We start from the raw sequence: 18,009 nt of genomic DNA, 5'->3' as shown, positions 1-18,009 counted from the left end.
CGCTGCAGTTTGGGAATGTACCCTTGTGGGTTTCCTTAAAGCTGTGATTGAAAATTGTATGTTTTAGACTGAATTTGGGTTAATAATCAGCTAATCCTCTCTCTGCAAACACTGGAGACTTGATGATAAAAAAAATGTAGCAAGTTCACAGGAAGGGCTCAAAGGACGAATTTACATTCATCTCTAGATTCCTTCTCTGTTCTGAAAACGGATCATTAACAAAGTTGTCAGAATTATCTGAAGGAAACAAAAGAGAGGTATTTGAATTGTTCAATATTTTTATAATTAAAAGCAGGCAATAAACATCATGTTCAAGAAAGGCTTGTGTTAAATGATGGTAGATCCATGTGATAAAATATTACAGAAAAATGTTAATGGTGTGGAAATTGTCTACGAGGCACTAGGACATAGAACCATAGACAACACGATCTAATATCTTTATGTTTATGGGTACCAGTGTCTCCAGATGGGGAATTATGCTTTTCCATCTGTGCCTGTATTCTGCATTCATTACTTATTGTTCATACAGCAATGTGCCGCATAGCGATGTTTCAGTCAACAATGGATGCATAGGCAATGGTGTTCCCATAAGCTTATAATAGAGCTGAAAAAGTCCTATCACCTGGTCATGTCATAGCTGTCATAACATCATGGTATAATTGCTTTTAAAAAAATAAATTTAGACCAGGCACGGTGGCTCACGCCTGTAATCCCAGCACTTTGGGAGGCTAAGGCAGGTGGATCACGAGGTCAGGAGTTCGAAACCAGCCTAGCCAACATGGTGAAACCCCGTCTCTACTAAAGATACAAAAAATTAGCCAGGTGTAGTGGTGCATGCCTGTAGCCTCAGCTACTCAGGAGGCTGAGGCAGGAGAATCACTTGAACCCAGGAGGAGGAGGTTGCAGTGAGCCGAGATCATGCCATTGCACTCCAGCCTGGGAGACAAGGTGAGATTCCATCTCAAAAAAAAAGAAAAAAAAAATTGAATCAACCCAAATGCCCATCAGTGATGAACTGGATAAAGAAAATGTGGCACATATACACCATGGAATACTATGCAGCCATAATAAAGGATGAGTTCATGTCCTTTGCAGGGACATGGATAAAACTGGAAACCATCATTCTCAGCAAACTAACACAAGAAGAGAAAACTAAACACCGCATGTCCTCACTCATGAGTGGGAGTTGAACAATGAGAACACATGGACATAGGGAGGGGAACATCACACACAGGGGCCTGTAGTGGGGTTGGCGGGGCGGGGGGGGGGGGGGAAGGAGAGCATTAGGAGAAATGCCTAATGTAAATGACGAGTTAATGGATGCAGCAAACCAACATGGCACATGTATACCTATGTAACAAACCTGCACATTGTGCACATGTACCCCACAACTTAATGTATAATAATAAAAAAAAATTTAGCGTAGCCTAAGTGCACAGTATTTATATTCTACAGTAGTGTACAGTAATGCCCTAGGCCTCACCATCACTCACTCACTGACTCTCCCAGAGCAACTTCCAGTCCTTCAAACTCCATTCACTGTAAGTGTCCTATACGGGTATGCTATTTTTAAAATCTTTATACTGTATTTTTACTTTACCTTTTCTGTGTTTAGATATGTTTAGAGGCACAAATACCATTGTGTTACAACTGCCTACAGGATTCTGTACAGTTAATATGCTGCACAGGTTTGCAGCCTGGGAGCCATAGGCCATACCATATAGCCTAGGTGTGTGGTAGGCTGTACCATCTAGGTTTGTGTAAGTGTACTCTAGGATGTCCACAATGACAAGATTGCCTAACAACAACATTCTCAGAATGTATCCCTGCTGTTAAGTGATGTATGACTGTAATTAAAAAGTTCATGTTCAAAGTTGTCTGAATTTTACAAACTTCCAGCCAAACCTGTGACCAAGTGCAGGTTATATTGAACCAAGAGGAAAATGACCGATTTTAAGAAGCAATGCAGTGATTACTCTCCCCAAAAGCAAGCTTCCTGAATGAAGGTTCCTGCATGTCACCAGAGCCAATGAAATGACTTTTGCCATCAAAGAAGCTCGCTGCAAAGAATGACTAAGAGTGACTTCTGCTTCTAAAGTGAGACGCAGGTTTCTCTTCCCTGTTAGACTCTTGCCCTTTCCTGAGGCAGTCACTGTCAAGCTTTTTTTTGGGTGTGTACCTTCCAGAAATTTTCTATGACTAACAATTTTCTAACCTGACCAAGATAAGATGGCAAAATAAATGAAAAGTATGTGCTCTGCTTATCCTTCCTTATTGATGTCAACTTATATTAGGAATTGCAGTGTAAACAAGGCAAATGTGTTACCCTTTTGTGATTTCTTTGCTAAGATGGGATCCAGTATTCACAGCACTCCACTTATCTGTGACCTATTCTGGTCACACATTCTGAGGAGAGGTAAGTCCTACTTTGCTGATGCTTGAATATATTGCAGACAGATGTGCCTCCGCATTAAAATGCAAGTCAAAGTGTCAAATAACGATCTTTTTATGTATAAATCCTCTATTTATAATAACTGCTTTCAGGAATCTGTCTGAAAATTTTCCAGGTGAGGTAAAGGAGAACCCAAAAGATTTTTACCAATGTTTCTATTAATAATCTGCCATTGGGGTTTGGAGAAAAACATTTTACCATTTAGGATCCTTAATAGAGAAACTCACTTTAATTTTGTCCTTACATGCAATTTATAAAAAATCAACTGCTCAATAACACTCAAGAGAATGGCTTATGTAGGTGAACAGAAAATACCCGCACTTGTAAGTTGTAGTCTAAGAAATATCTATAGCTTAATTCCCTGTTGCCTGTGATATAGGACACAGAAAAACAATGGATTGTGGAAATAACCCACTGATGATTCCTGAGTGTCATATTTCCATCTGTTGAACTGTCATATCTAATCAGATATCCTGCTATTTTTCACACACATTATCAACTTGCCTAAAGACAAACCTGCCATCCTCCCTTCCTGCCTTTCCTGTTCCTCTTAGCTCTGTGCTGTTAATGGGACTCATAGTTACGCGGTCCTGAAGACGTGGAATCAAGCCCCACAGACTCTGAGAATCACAGAGCTGGAACACACGTTAGTGGTCACCCATTTGCAGAGGAAGCTGGGGTCGCTAGCAGGGGAGGAATGAACATAGATTGATACCCAGCTCTTCTGTGGACATGCTGGAGCTGGAATGCCTGTCTGCAGACTCAAGTCCTAGTGACTTTTTCCTCCACACCTCCTGACTTTCTTGAGGCTTCTCCCCATGGGCTGCCCTTTGTTTTCTCTCTTTGTCACCTCAACGCGGCCTCATCCCCTTCCATCTGCTTGTGGCAGTGGTCTCCAGCAGGCCTCTCTCGAATCCCTCTTTGCCACAGCCCTTCCTGTTCTTGGCTTTCATAGTCTTCTTTTAAAAATATAAGTTTGTGGCCGGGTGTGGTGGCTCACGTCTGTAATCCCAGCACTTTGGGAGGCTGAGGCAGGCAGATCACTTGAGGTCAAGAGTTCGAGACCAGCTTGGCCAACATAGTGAAACCCCGTCTCCACTGAAAATACAAAAATTAGCCAGGTATGGTGGTGCATGCCTGTAATCCCAACTACTTGGGAGGCTGAGGCAGGAGAATCACTTGAACCCAGGAGGCAGAGGTTGCAGTGAGCCGAGATTGTGCCACTGCACTCCAGCCTGGGTGACAGAGCGAGACTCTATCTCAACAACAACAACAACAACAAAATGAGTTTGCATGGATGGCTGTTGGGAAACCTGAGCTGTGGTCCTGAACTCCCTGTGTGAAGTGAGCTCTTGGCATTTCAGTTTACTAGACTGTAAAACAATGGTTCTTCACTGGGGAAATACTACCATCTAGGGGTGTGTGGAAATGCTGGGGGGCTGTTCTGTTTTGTTTTGTCATAATGACTAGGGAAGTGGGGGCACTCCTGACATTCAATGGATGGGGTCAGGAAAAAAACGTCCTGCCATGTAATGGGACGATTCCACACATCAGAGAATTGTCCTGCCCCAAATGCCAAGAGTCTTTCCTTATCTCTCAAAATGTGTTTTAGGGATTATTTTACCCTGAAACAATGGGTGATTCAATTACTTTCCTCAAATTCATTCAGGGGTCCCTTTAAAAAGTTCCAACTCTTCCATGCAGCACTAAAGTTTTCTGAAAACCAAGGCACAGCAAGTGGGGACCTGCTGCTCAGCTCAGACTGAACTAGTCACTGTCTCTCTGTGAGCCTTTCTCAATCCGACCTCTGCACCTTTGCTTAGGCTGTGCTCTGTAAGGCTTCCTTTCCCCATCCTTTGTAGCTATTCTACCAGTTTTCAAGTTCTAGTCAGGTACCTTATTTTACTTGATTATTTGTTTTGTTTTGTTGAGACAGAGTCTTGCACTGTTGCCTAGGCTGGAGTGCAGTGGTGTGAACACATTTTGCTTCAGCCTCTACCTCCCAGGCTCAAGCCATCCTCCCACTTCAGCCTCCCAAGTAGCTAGGACCACAGGCGCAAGCCACCACACCAGACTAATTTTTAAATTTTTTGTAGAGAAAGGGTCTCACCATGCTGACCAGGCTGGTCACAAACTCCTAGGCTCAAGCGATTCTCCCATCTCAGCTTCCCAAAGTGTTTGCATTACAGGCATGCCAGGTACCTTATTTTAAAAGATACTTTTCTTTGGTTTCTTTTGAACTTTTGTGGCACTTATCCTAACATCTCTCTTGCCACTCAACCATATTCTGATTTCTCTTGTTACTTAACTCTGTATTTTTGGCCTGGCTTCAAAAATGGAATACAAACTTCTCCAAGGCAGGGATTGTCTCATACTTTGCATTCCACAGTGCTCATAGCAAGCCAAGCATGAAATCAATTTTCACTGAGCCAAATCACATCACAGCAAATGCAGTCAACATTTCCTACCACCCACTCCCCTCTATTTTGATACCAGAGTCCCTCTGTCTCCTTGTCCCTAGGCTGAGGGCTCTTGCAGTGGGAGGAACCACATATTTATTTTCTTAGAGGCTGAGTCTTTGTTTTCTCTGGTGCACTGCCTCTGGATCAGATACCCTCTGCCTCTTGGCTTCTCTCTCTGTTGCTTTTTTTAGTGTCCCCTTGTGTCAGTCAAAAGCTACCAGAAGAGAGAGGATGGGCACAGGGATGGATGAGGTTTGGAAATGTGACGAACAGTCAGGGTGGATGCATTAGGAAGCAGACAGATGGCTATTGCACAGCAACGCCCTTTCGTCGTATGTGTTAGAGTCTTCCAGCTAGTTATTTATTTATTTATTTTTTTTGAGACGGAGTCTCGCTCTGTCGCCTAGGCTGGAGTGCAGTGGCGCTCTCTCAGCTCACTGTAAGCTCCACCTCCCGGGTTCACGCCATTCTCCTGCCTCAGCCTCCTGAGTAGCTGGGACTACAGGCGCCCGCCACCATGCTAGGCTAATTTTTTGTATTTTTTTTAGTAGAGACAGGGTTTCACCGTGTTAGCTAGGATGATCTGGATCTCCTGACCTCGTGATCTGCCCACCTCGGCCTCCCAAAGTGCTGGGATTACAGGTGTGAGCCACTGCGCCCGGCCCCAGCTAGATCGTAACTGATACAGATGGCACTTTGCCATACATGTTATGGCAAATGATATTAATGATTTAAATGATATTAAATTCACTCTATTCGGGCTTTTCAATCCCATCAAACACATGTTTTAAAACAGGTAATGCAAGTGATGTCCATGGTTTCAGTCTTGTTATTTCAGTTAGAAAGGTTTTAAATATTTACATTTCAGATTAATTTCTTGTCATTGTAAGAGATCTGTATTTTAGGGAATTCATCTTGCACAACTGAAGTTTTTGTTTTATTGGCAGTGAATCTGTCTGCAGTACTCAGCTACTTTATCACATGTAGTCACCCTATGTGGATACTGAAATTCTCTTAATGAGATTAAAGAGCTTGAACGTTTTAAGTAAATTTAAATGGTATATTCAAATTCATGAAGAATTTTGAATTTATTCCCTATAATCTCAAGACAATCCACCTTGTAGTTTGTGGAGTGTTACAGGAATGCCACCAGGGAGAGAGACTATGCATGTTGAACTGGGAAGCTGGGGCATTGCTTTCTGTAGTCTGTGAACACATCTGCATCTAGCAAATCCTGACACTCATGTAATGCTCAGGGATGTGTAGTACTCCCTCTCTGCCTGGTCACATACACCTTATGCATATGAAGAAAGAAAGATTTAGCATGCTTTCAGCAGTCTCCTGAAACAATGATACTTCAGACGACTCCATGAAAACAAAATTCATTTTATCACACTGGCATTAAGCCATGAGTGCCACTGGTTGGAAACAGTTATGTTTCTCAGAGTATACTGAGGACTCCTTCTGAAAAAGTGGTAAATAACTAGTGCCGATACATCAACAATAGGCTCTTCCCTTGAGACTTATGTTTGCTATCTGGAGGAGGTGGCTGCAGGGTGAATTGTTATCTTCTCAGTTTCTCTGGAGAGAAACTCCCTGGTTCTCCCTGGAATGACTCACTGTGGGATATAAGTATCTCTCTCTTTCTCTCTACATATATATATACACACACACACACCCACCACACACATGCACACACACACACACACACACACACACACACTTACTCACCTACATACACATCTATTCCTTTCCTTCCTACACCATGTTTTTCATTTTTTAACCTGATTATAATCCAATTCTAAAAGCTGTTTTATGCAAAGTAGTTCTCAGAGACCACATCTCTTGAGATCCTGGTGGTTTCCACAAAAAGAAGGCACAGATACTTGGGAAATGTCAGTTAGGACTTAAAAAGAGATTTGCTCATGATATTGTCAGGAACTGATCAGGAGCAAACAAAGAGCTATGTTTTGAGTTTTGGCTCAAGAAAGAAGGACAGGAAGAGTATGGGATATAGATACTAATTCAGAAAAGCAATGAAGTGATGCTCAGCCCTTCATGGTAGCCACAAAGTGCTGCCAAGGAAAGAGCACATGGTAGAGTGGGAGTCCAGTAGGAATAGAGCACCACTTCCTGTGGCCTGGTTAATTTCCCCTAGTTTCTAGTCCATGGATACATTATGGAAGTATTTTCTAGGATGTTATGGAGAGGTAGAAGTTTAAAGTTAGACATAACATAGCAGTTCCATGTATTCACACGTGACAGGCCTCAGGAGGCACAGCTCCAGCTATAAGTGTAGGGATCTCCCGACATTGCATTTTCAATTTTCTTTCAACTAGACAGGTTTTCAGTAGTGGTGATTGTGTGGGAAAAAAGGCAAGGCAGAAAAGGTAACTGAAGACAGTTACCTCTTACCGAGTAGCTGGGACTACAGGTGCCCGCCACCACGCTCGGCTAATTTTTTGTATTTTTTTTAGTAGAGATGGGGTGAAGGTCTGGGGTGTTAAGTGGGCGTCCCGGTCATCATTCTTCTACAGAGCAGGGTGCGTATGGCTTAGTCTCTTCCAGCGCAGGCAACCCTAGATCCTAGCCACTAAAGAATTGTTCTGCCCCCATGGAAGAGGCAGAGACTGTGACCAGAGAACAGTAGGGTGGGGTGTAGGGAGGGTTACCTCTCCAGCGCTGTAACTTCGGAGCCTCTGGAGGTGCTGTCGGTGAGTTAGATGATTGGGAAGACGACCGTTCTGAAGAGGGATTCGGGGGTCAATGAAAGTGGTAGCTCGACTGTTGTGGTCCACGAAAAAAGACTGCAAACAGACCAGTGAAAAAAGCACCATGTGTGAGAAAAGGCCAAAATGGAGTCAGTAATATACAGGAGTGCTACAGGGCCCAGGCCTCAGGTTATTTCTGCCCAGCCTCCCCTACCCCCTACTTCCTTTTTTAATCTACTCAAAACTCATCTATCTAGTTCAGGCTAAAGGAGGCTGCACAGCAGGAGGTGAGCCACCGGCAAGTGAGCATTATTACCACCTGAGCTCCACCTCCTGTCAGATCAGCGGTGCCATCAGATTCTCATAGGAGCGCAAACCCCATTGTGAACTGCGCATGTGTGGGATTTAGGTTGCACACTCCTTATGAGAATCCAATGCCTGATGATCTGTCACCATCTCTCATTACCCCCAGATGGCAGCATCTAATCACAGAAAAACCAGCTCAGGGCTCCTACTGATTGTACATTACGGTGAGCTATAGGATTATTTCATTATATGTTGTTGTGTAATAATAATACAAATAAAATGATAATAAATGTAACATGCTTGAGTCTTCCTAAAACTATCCCCTACCCTCCCATCCATGGAAAAATTGTCTTCCACAAAACTGGTCCCTGGTGTCAAAAAGGTTGGAGACCACTGATCTAGATGGGGAACAGGACACTGTGCCTGTTTGCTCAGTAGCTGAATGAAGCCGTATCAGTCATAGATAAGCACTCTACATGGTTCATGGAGTTTCTAAGTAGTGATTATAATACTTTATTCAACATGACAAATGACAGCAATAGAGTCTTTACTGGGTTAAGATAATACTAGTAATTAATTTGTAGAGTATTTTATTTCCATTTAAGATAAATGTTCTTTTTTATTACAGAATGTGTATATTTTCACTGAGAAAAAACTTTAAAAAGATAAAAAAGTAGAAAGAAGATAATAAAAATCACCCCAAATATCAGCATCTAAAGATAATCACCAAAATATTTTTTTCTCCTCAGTTTTTTCTTTTCCATACATATAAATATATACATATTTTCTCCACATTTTTTCACTTACTATTTTGTAAGTATTTCCCTAAATTATTAAGTGTTCTTTTAACAGAGAATTTTAATGACTACATGATATTAAGTTTGATGGAAGTATAACAATTAATTTTAGTACTCTTAATTGTTAGCCATTTGAGTTTTTTACTGTTTTAAAATAATGCTTCAATGAACACTTTTTTTTTTTTTTTTTTTTTTTTTTTTGAGACAGAGTTTCACTCTTGTTGCCTGTCACCCAGGCTGGAGTGCAGTGGCACGATCTAGGCTCACTGCAACCTCTGCCTCCTGGGTTCAAGTGATTCTCCTGCCTCAGCCTCCCGAGTAGCTGGGATTACAGGCGCACACCACCATGCCCAGCTAATTTTGTATTTTTAGTAGAGATGAGGTTTCTCCATGTTGGTCAGGCTCGTCTTGAACTCCTGACCTCAGATGATCTGCCTGCCTCATCCTCCCCAAAGTGCTGGGGTTACAGGCCACTGTGAGCCACTGTGCCTGGGCAAACACTCTTGAATATAAATCCTTGTGCCATGTCTGATTACTGTATATATTCCAATATACGGCAACATTGTTCTTTAAATTTAAAATTATCTCTCATAAAAAAGAAAGTTATTAGCTTTTTTTTTTCAACAAACCCTTTGTACTATAAGACAACTTTTTAATCACTCTCTTTTCAATGAACAGTAACATTTGGTGAAGTCATACCAGCTTTAAACGACCTCAATCAATGCTAGTTTTAGATATTTTTAGGTTAACCTGACAAAAGTAGTTAAATAAATTTTATACAGATTTAGAAATTATTCTTGGAAGGTGTAAGCTTATAATTTCAACTATTGGATGTCATTGTAAACAAGCAGTTTAAAGAGCTTTATAAAAACTCATACAGGAAGTGGTTTATTGAGATAAAAATATACCCCCCAGGAAAAAGGTAAATAACAACACTTCTAATATCATGCGAATCAATATTTGTGACTTGCAGTAAAATTCCCCAAGACAGCAACCCACACAGATTCAAAAAGAGCTGTATGTTCAATTGGAACTGAAGATAATATACCCTTGAAAAATTGGTAGAGGACTAAAAAAATGACACTAGTGATGTAAAAAACACAAGGAAATGGAATGAGACTTAAATGGGAATGGGAAAAAACAAAATGCATCAACATGCATTTTAAACACACAAGTGTAAGCTAAACTAATAAATATTAAAAATAGACTTTTCATTATTCAAATACATGCTGAGATGTTTATAAATTAAATTAAATAGGTTCCTTATATTTGTGTATCTGTGGCAATTCTTTGGTATGCATTTCTAAAAGTTGAATTAATTACTTGGTTAAAGTTAGAAAAATATTTATGATTATTGATCCATACTAATAAACTATCTTCACAGCAGTTGTTCAGATTTATCATGTTACCATTAGTTCATGAATCTTCCTCTTTATAATTCTCTCACAAATACTAATTTTGAAAGAACTCTTAGAAATGTTACATGGTAAATAATGATGAATTACAATTTCCCAGGGAATTTACAAAAGAAAAACATTTTCTTATAGGCTAATTAGTCAATTCCTTCCTTAGTGTATTGCCTGCGATGTCTGTTCCCTCTTTTGTTATTGTTGTTGGGATGTTAAAGTTTTCTTATTTATTATCCATGTGCTAAGTTATACATCTGCTTTCAAATTTGCTTTTGATTTTTGTTTGCTTTATTTTCTAATACACTGAATTTTTAATATTCCTATGTATTCAAATCTCTCAATCATTTCTCTCCAGGGGTCAGTTAAGTGTTTAACTATATTTTTCTAGCTTTAGGTGAGTTAATCGTTAACACTAAATCTTTCACCTTTCTGAAACTTATTTTGGTATAATATTAAGTTATAGTTTGATATTTTTTATCAGAGAGCTCATTTTTCCAAATCATTCATTTCCTATTGTTTTATTATAAATACATTTCTTATAAATACTACTGTCTGTTTCAGGATATTTTATTTGTTCCAATGGTCTGAGGCTTTTCACTGGTACCGCACTATTCCAATTATTAACGTCTGTAGGGCAAGTTTCCCCTTTCTTTTCCAAGATTTTCTTACATATTCTTGTCTGTTTGCTTTCATTTTTCCAGAGGAACTAATACAAATTTTATTAAGTTCCAAAAATAGTTCTATCAGGATTTTGTTTAGAATCACTTTGAGACTGCAAATGATTTTGGAGAGAATTCGTTCCTTGTGAGAGTTTGTGTAACCATTTCCCATTTCTGAACATGTCTATTAAAGAATTTTCTTCTTAGTACAGTTTTGTAGTCGTTTTACTGAAAGACACATCTTTCTGGTTAAGATGATTTATAGGTATTTAATATTGTCTATTTAATATGCTATTCTGAGTGCATCTTTTCCTGTAATGTTTTATAACCCTTCATTGTTGGTACTCAGGAAAGTTATTATTTGTGTATTTACTTTCTGTCTGCTCATCACATTAAATGCTTCCATCAAATAAACGACTCTTTTAAGTATATCCTCTTTGATTTTTAATTGCAAATCATGTTAATTTTGTCTCCTTCTTTAGGAGGACTCCTTCATTTTTACCTCCTGTTTTGTAATATTGGTGAATACTTCTAGAACAACATTAAGTAAGTGGTGGTTGAAATCTTTTCTTATTCTTGATTTTTAAGGGAAAATTACTAGGCCCAATTGTACAATAAGATGTCCACTGTTTTAAAGGAGGCTTTATTAGGTCATGAAAACCTATTTACATTCTTAGTTGACCCAGGGTATTTGTTTTTAAAATATAAATGTGTATTCATCACACCTGTAATCCCAGCACTTTGGGAGGCCAAAGCAGGTGGATCTCTTGAACTTGGAAGCTTGAGACTAGCCTGGGCAACATGGCAAAAACCTGTCTCTACCAAAAATATACAAAAAATATACCAAAAAAAGCTAGGCGTAGTGGTGTGCATCTGTGGTCCCAGCTACTCGGGAGACTGAGGTGGGAAGATTGCTGGAGCACAGGAAGTTGAGGCTGCAGTGAGCTGTGATCATGCCACTGCACTTCAGCCTAGGTGACAGAGCGAGACCCAGTCTCACTAAATAAATACATAAATAAGTAATTTTTATCAAGTAATTTTTAAAAACATTTCCTAAAGTAATCAACTGAAATTCTCTAATGCTACTAAGTTTTTGAGTATTCCTTTCTATATTTTATTAAGTATTGTTCATATGTATTTTCAACATTTCTCAACGGTTTCTAAGTATTTATTTTATTTTAAATCCAAGAGTCATCTAAAACATTGCTTTTACTTTCCAGCTGGCAAAGATTTTGTTTTTATGATTGTGCTTAAATTTACCTACAATTCAGTTTTATTGCTTTATGACCATAGGATGTGACCTGATTATATTCTGCTTTTTTGTTTTCTTTGGAGTGTAGAATATCACCACTTACAAAAACAATCATGAAAAGAAGTTGTCAACTCTATTTTGGGGGGCTCTTTTTCTTTTTTGTTGTTGTGGCAAAATATATGTAAAACGATAATCATTTTTAAGTGTACAGTTCAGTGGCATTAAGTATAATAAATTCTCACGATTGTGCAACCATAGGCACTCTCCTTCCCCAGCACTTTCTCACCTTCCCAAATTGAAACACTGTATCCACGAAACAATAACTCCTCATTTTCTACTCCTTCAAGCCCCTGGTAACCTCTGATCTACTTTCTATCTCTATAAGTTTGACTATTTTAGGTTCCTCATATGAGTGGAATCATATAACTCTTGTCCTTTTGTGTCTTGCTTATTTTACTCAGCATAATGTCTTCAAGGTTCATTCATGTTGTAGCGTGTGTCTGAATTTCATTTCTTCGTAAGGACAAACATTTCATTGCAGATATATACCACATTTTGTTTGTTCATTCACGTAAACTTTATTTCTAATAAAAGAATCAATATGTTTCATTCACATAAAGTTAAATTGTTTAAATCTCAAATTATTTTGTCTAATCTGTCAAACTGATGGATATAAAACACATTTTCCTACTACAACTGTATTTCTTTCATCTCCTTTCATTTCTCCTTGATTTTTCTTTATTTAGTATAATATGTTATTATTTGGCTCACAAGGTACATGATTATTATATCTTTATCTTAATTGTGCCATTGATTAATATGAAATATTTCTTTGACCCCCATTTAAGGATTATGGTTGAAACTCTCCTTTATATTATATTAATACTGCACCACTGGTTTTTCTGTTATTGTCTTCACACTACATTAATATTTATTCTTTTATTTCTAAACTTTCTAAATCACCTCTTAGGTATGTCTTTTTGTAAACTGGATCTGTTTGTTACCAAAGCTGAAAGTGTTTTCCTTTTGGTACATAAGTTTATCATGTTTCCACCTATTGCCATAACTGTTATGCTTGGCTTTACTTACTTTTTTACTTTACTTACTTGTTATCTTACTTTTATTGTTTCCATCTTCTTTGCAGTTTTTTGTGTTTTGTCATACAAACTCTATTTTGTTTGATTTTATCTTTTGAAGGAATTTGGAAGAGAAAAATTCTATTTTAAATGGTACAAACAGTTGCCTTTTAAGCTTGTCAAATTACTATATTTAGCCTTTGTTTTTTAAGTGATCCAGTTTTATTGTCCTTGAGCCCAACTAGTAACTCAGCATAACCTTCCTTCCCCTGCTCATCTTCCCACTTCGCACTTCCTTACCTTTTTTTTTTTTATTCCAGTCTGGTGATATTGATCCAGACTGTTACTATACAACTATTCCATTTGTATTGTACAGCTTTTCACATATTTTATTTAGACTTTTCCAATATGTTTTAAAGCATTTTAACAACAATTACTTTTATTTATAGGTATGTATTTGATTGATTTAAATACTCACCACTGGTCCTTTATATACCATCATTTTTTCACTATTAATGTCGTGCTTTGATTTGTTAGTGATCCATCTGGAGAATGACTTTTGGTGCTTCATCAGCGTCTTAGTGTGTTTGTGCCACTATACAGGAATACCTGAGACCAGGAAATTTCTAAAGAAAAAAGGTTTATTTGGCTCATGATCCTGCTGATTGGAAGACTGGGCGTCTGGTGAAAGCCCCAGGCTGCTTCCTTCCACTCACAGTGTAGGGTGAAGGGGACCATGTGCAGAGATCCCAAGGAAGCCAGAGAGAGTGCGGGTAGGGAGTGGGTGCCAGGCTGTTTTTAACAACCAGCTCTAGAGGGAACTAATAAGCAAGAACTCACTCATTGCTGCAAGGATGGCACCAGTCCTTCCTGAAGGATCTGTCCCTATGACCCAAACACCTTCCACTAGGCCCCACCTCCAACACTGCCACAGTGGGGATTAAATTCTGGTGTGAGATTTAAGGGGTCAAATAAATCATATCCAAACTATCAAACCGTAACAATCAGGATGGGTAAAAGAGTAGGGTAAGCTCTGATTTTGCACATGAGGTTGTTTTTCTGTTTTCACCCATGAATGACAATCATTGTCTGTATTTAGGACTACTGGACTGCAATCTTTTCTCATCAATATCTTGGAGTCATTGCTCTGTGGATTTCTCTAGTTTCATTTTTAGGATGGGAAATTTGAAGCTTGTCTGAGTTTTATTCTTTTGTAGGTAACTTTTATATTATCATGGCTGTATATTGATAAGATTTTTAAAGAATTCCTATTTAAAGACATTCCAGAACATGTGTAGATATATAATGTATTTTAATTACCTTTACTGTAATTCAGTGAGCCCAATGAATCTGCTCACCTAAATAATTTATTTTAAATCAGCAACGTTTTAATTTTAATATTGAATATAATTAACACTAATATTTAATTATTCCTGCTGTACCTAGTATTCTGGTTTCTTCCCTCAGGTAACTGTGTAAGTCATTGGTGCAACAAAGATTTATTGAGTGCCAACTATATACTAGGCATTATTCTTGGCCCTTGATATTTTATCAGTGAGCAAAACAAAGATTTCTATTCTCAAAAAGCTTAAAATCCTGCCACAAGAAACAGACAATAAGCAATAAACCTAATAAATGTGTAAGTGACATGGGGGAGCATATGGTCTAGGGGTCAGGGAAGGTTGTGGCATTAACTTGAATGGTTAGGATAAGCATAGAGAAGATAAGTTTTTTCTTTTTTCAGTTTTTGCATTTTTTTTTTTTTTTTTTTTTTACCGTCTCCTCCACTGATTGAAATCTGGTCCCTTCCTTCTGCTTTAGGGGCTGTTTCCATGTTCATACGCCATATCGGTGATGACATTTCACACAGCATCAGTGCTGCTCTGTTTTATCCCTATGCTATTATTTTTACCTTTTGCTTTTCCCTGCAATCTTAAAACAGCTATTTTCAGACTACCTATGTCTGTTTCCTCTCAGCTTGTTTTCTGTTTGTGGCTTTTTCCTCTTGGTTAATAACAGAAGTCATGTGCTCCTGTGCCATTTCATGGAAGATGAATAGATGTCTTTTAAACAGTTCTAATTTCCAAAGAAAATTATACTTTCTGAGAAAGAATATGCTTTCTGAAAAAAGAGACATGCTTTTTGTCAGACCAAGATTCTGTTTGCTTCTTGCAGTAGTGTCTCTTCCTAGGCCCCTTCTCATTTTATTTATTCATTCCTTAGCAGAAGCTGCCTTGGTCTCATGTCTGCTACAAGATAGGACCCATGGGGCCCACCGCCCTACCTCTCTGATGGTGACTGCCTCCCTCAGCTCGGACTTGGAATGAGGCGTAAGGCACACATGCAATCTCTATTAAATTGGGCAGAAGGCTCTGTCCTCCTTTCTCAGAATCTGAAGACGGCAGATGAGTCAGATGCCAGTGTGTTCTTTGCTCCAGTCCTCCTGAAGCAGCAGAGCTCTGAGCTCCTTGCCTCTGTCCCCTTTGTAGAGATGACTATGCATTCAAAGACACCAAACAGCTCTGCCCAGCCCTTCTACTTCCTATCAAGGTGGATAATAAAAGCAAAGGTTGCCATGTTTGAATTTGTAGATAAAGCAAGAAGCAGATTGTCCAGGGTGATGGGCAAGGACCTGCTCTGGACAGCTATGAAGGTGGCTTTTGCATAGTGAGCTATGGCCACCCCATTGTTCAGGGAGTTGTGTTCCTAACTCTCAGCCTCCTGTGCAGCATATCCTTTCCAAGGGTGAAACCTGTAAGACACAGTCCTAACATGTTTTTCTCAATCTATTCCCCTCATCAATGGGCTTTGGCAATGAGATATTCTTTTATTTCCCCCACTTAACAATTTTGATCTTGGATTATTTTGGGAGACATTAAGAGAAAGAATGGCAGATACTACTAATCTGTCACGATATTATCAATCATTCCTTCATGAACTTATTAACTTATTTATCTGGTTGTAAAATCATGAAGGCAACGTAGGCATTATTGTTGCTATTTTAAGGCTCAGAAAGGTGGAGTGACTTGCACAGGGTCATGTATTTAGACTGAGATGGACTGGTCCATGTATTTTTCCCATTACCCTCCTTTGTTCCTCTCTGACCACCCTATGGACTGTGGTAATACATTGCAAGTCTAAAGCTGCTTTCCCCAGCAATTCACTACATGGTATGTCTCTTAGACATTCTGTCACTATGAGTGTGTGTATGTGTGTGTGTTCAATTAATAAGAAATAGGTGAGACCATTTGTGTGTGTGTGTGTGTGCATGTGTGTGTAGGCACACAGCTAGTTGGTGTCATAACTGAAAGTCTTCTCATTTCAAATTCAGAATTTTTCTTTCTCATGTATGATATCTTCTTGCTAAAGAGAATTAGGGGGAAGAGCTCTTGCCAGAAATTCCCTCATATGCATTCCCAAATGGAACAAAATTCTCAGAGTGCATCTCCGCCTCTGTGCTTCCCTGCTGGTGTGATGACCAGGGGATGTCACATTATCTGCATGTGTACCATGGAGAACCAGGGCTTATTGCATTGGGAAGCCTCCTTGTCATTCCGCTGGGCTCCCTGACATCCTTATCCTGTTACAAAAACTGCAGTCGTGGAAATTCAAGACTCAGCAAGCTGTTCACATTGGTGTGTACTGTTTGCATGATGAACATGGTGGTGTCGTCTTGGTGTCCTGGTTAAGCAATAAATGTAAACGTGGCTACCCGAAACCCAGCTCTGATAAGCCACTCCTTTACTTTCTGTTCTGGCTCAGGCTTCATTTTCTCACCCTAATGCATATCACCAAGTCCCCACATACAAATCATTGCCCCTCTCCCAACAGAGGCCACGTCCAATCAATGAGAAGGTCCCAGGAAGCAGATGCTGGCTACACTGGCTTTTCTACTACACAAGGCATGCTCTTTCCCCTCCCCTAATTCATCCCTGGTTACAGAGGAGCTGGCCCTAGAGATTCATTTTCTGAATGGACTTGTAATGAGTCCCCCATTCTTTCCCCACACACTCCAGAGAGTCCAGGTTCTGAGGCATGCTAAGGGGTTTGTAGGAGAGAGATGCAAGGCTTTGAGGGGACACTGATGCCAAATCAGCTCCCTTTGGGGAACATGGCTTTGCAGGCTCATATTCACAGAGGAAAGGACACGTCACAGACATGACTGCAGGCAAAGCTTCTGGTTCCTTGGATCAGAAAGAGGGAGGGGTTCTCTCTGGTAAAGTTCATAGAAGGTTACACAGGTTCAGTTCTAGTAAATTACTTGGCCTGTCATTTGAATACATTGAGATGGTTGATGAAGATTAGGAAGAAACCTTCTTGTTTTCAGACTCAGCTGGTCTTCTAAAGCATGGCCAGAAAGGCCCGGTTTGGGTTAAGGTCACACAGAAGCAAACTGTAAGTCAGGGAAGATCACACGGGCCCAGCACACCCCACCCTGCTTGTTAGGCTGTTTTACAGAAAACTTAAGGTATATTAGGGAAATCACAACAAATCCTCTAACAGTGTCACTGCATTTAACCAATGAGTTTATCCCCTGAGAGTTAGCTGTCTAAGGAGGCAAACAACCAAAAGTTCGCTGAACAGAATTCGGTTCCATGTTCCAAACCTAAATTTAAAAACATGTAGACAGTGGTTCTTAATTAGGTGTGACTTTGCCCCACCTAGGGAACACATAGCAATGTCACAATGGTTGGCATCTAGTGGCGTGAGGGATAGGAATGCTGCTAATGTCCTGTAAGGCACAGGATATTCCCCTGGCCTGGCCCCCTTCTCCCCACAGTAGCGCTGAGGTTGAGAAGCCCAGATGTGGATGGTCATCACCCTCTTTCCTGCTGGCAGCCGACAGCGCATCTCTCAGACATAACTCCTCCCTATACCTTCCTCC

At 39.6% G+C, this 18,009-nt stretch overlaps 1 protein-coding gene across 2 annotated transcripts in view; it reads right to left on the bottom strand.

The window, feature by feature from the left end:
- Window positions 1-18,009, bottom strand: part of HECW1 (HECT, C2 and WW domain containing E3 ubiquitin protein ligase 1) — a 461,143-nt gene that overhangs the window by 80,417 nt on the left and 362,717 nt on the right. For both annotated transcript variants that reach the window (XM_010381577.2, XM_010381578.2), the window contains one exon: window positions 7,587-7,721. In XM_010381577.2, coding sequence (XP_010379879.1) covers window positions 7,587-7,721 — 135 coding nt within the window. The remainder of the gene's footprint in view (window positions 1-7,586; window positions 7,722-18,009) is intronic.

Source organism: Rhinopithecus roxellana, chromosome 6 (genome assembly GCF_007565055.1).
Source record: "Rhinopithecus roxellana isolate Shanxi Qingling chromosome 6, ASM756505v1, whole genome shotgun sequence".
NCBI classification, from domain to species: Eukaryota; Metazoa; Chordata; class Mammalia; order Primates; family Cercopithecidae; genus Rhinopithecus; species Rhinopithecus roxellana.
This window is presented reverse-complemented; position numbering and strand designations above follow the sequence as displayed.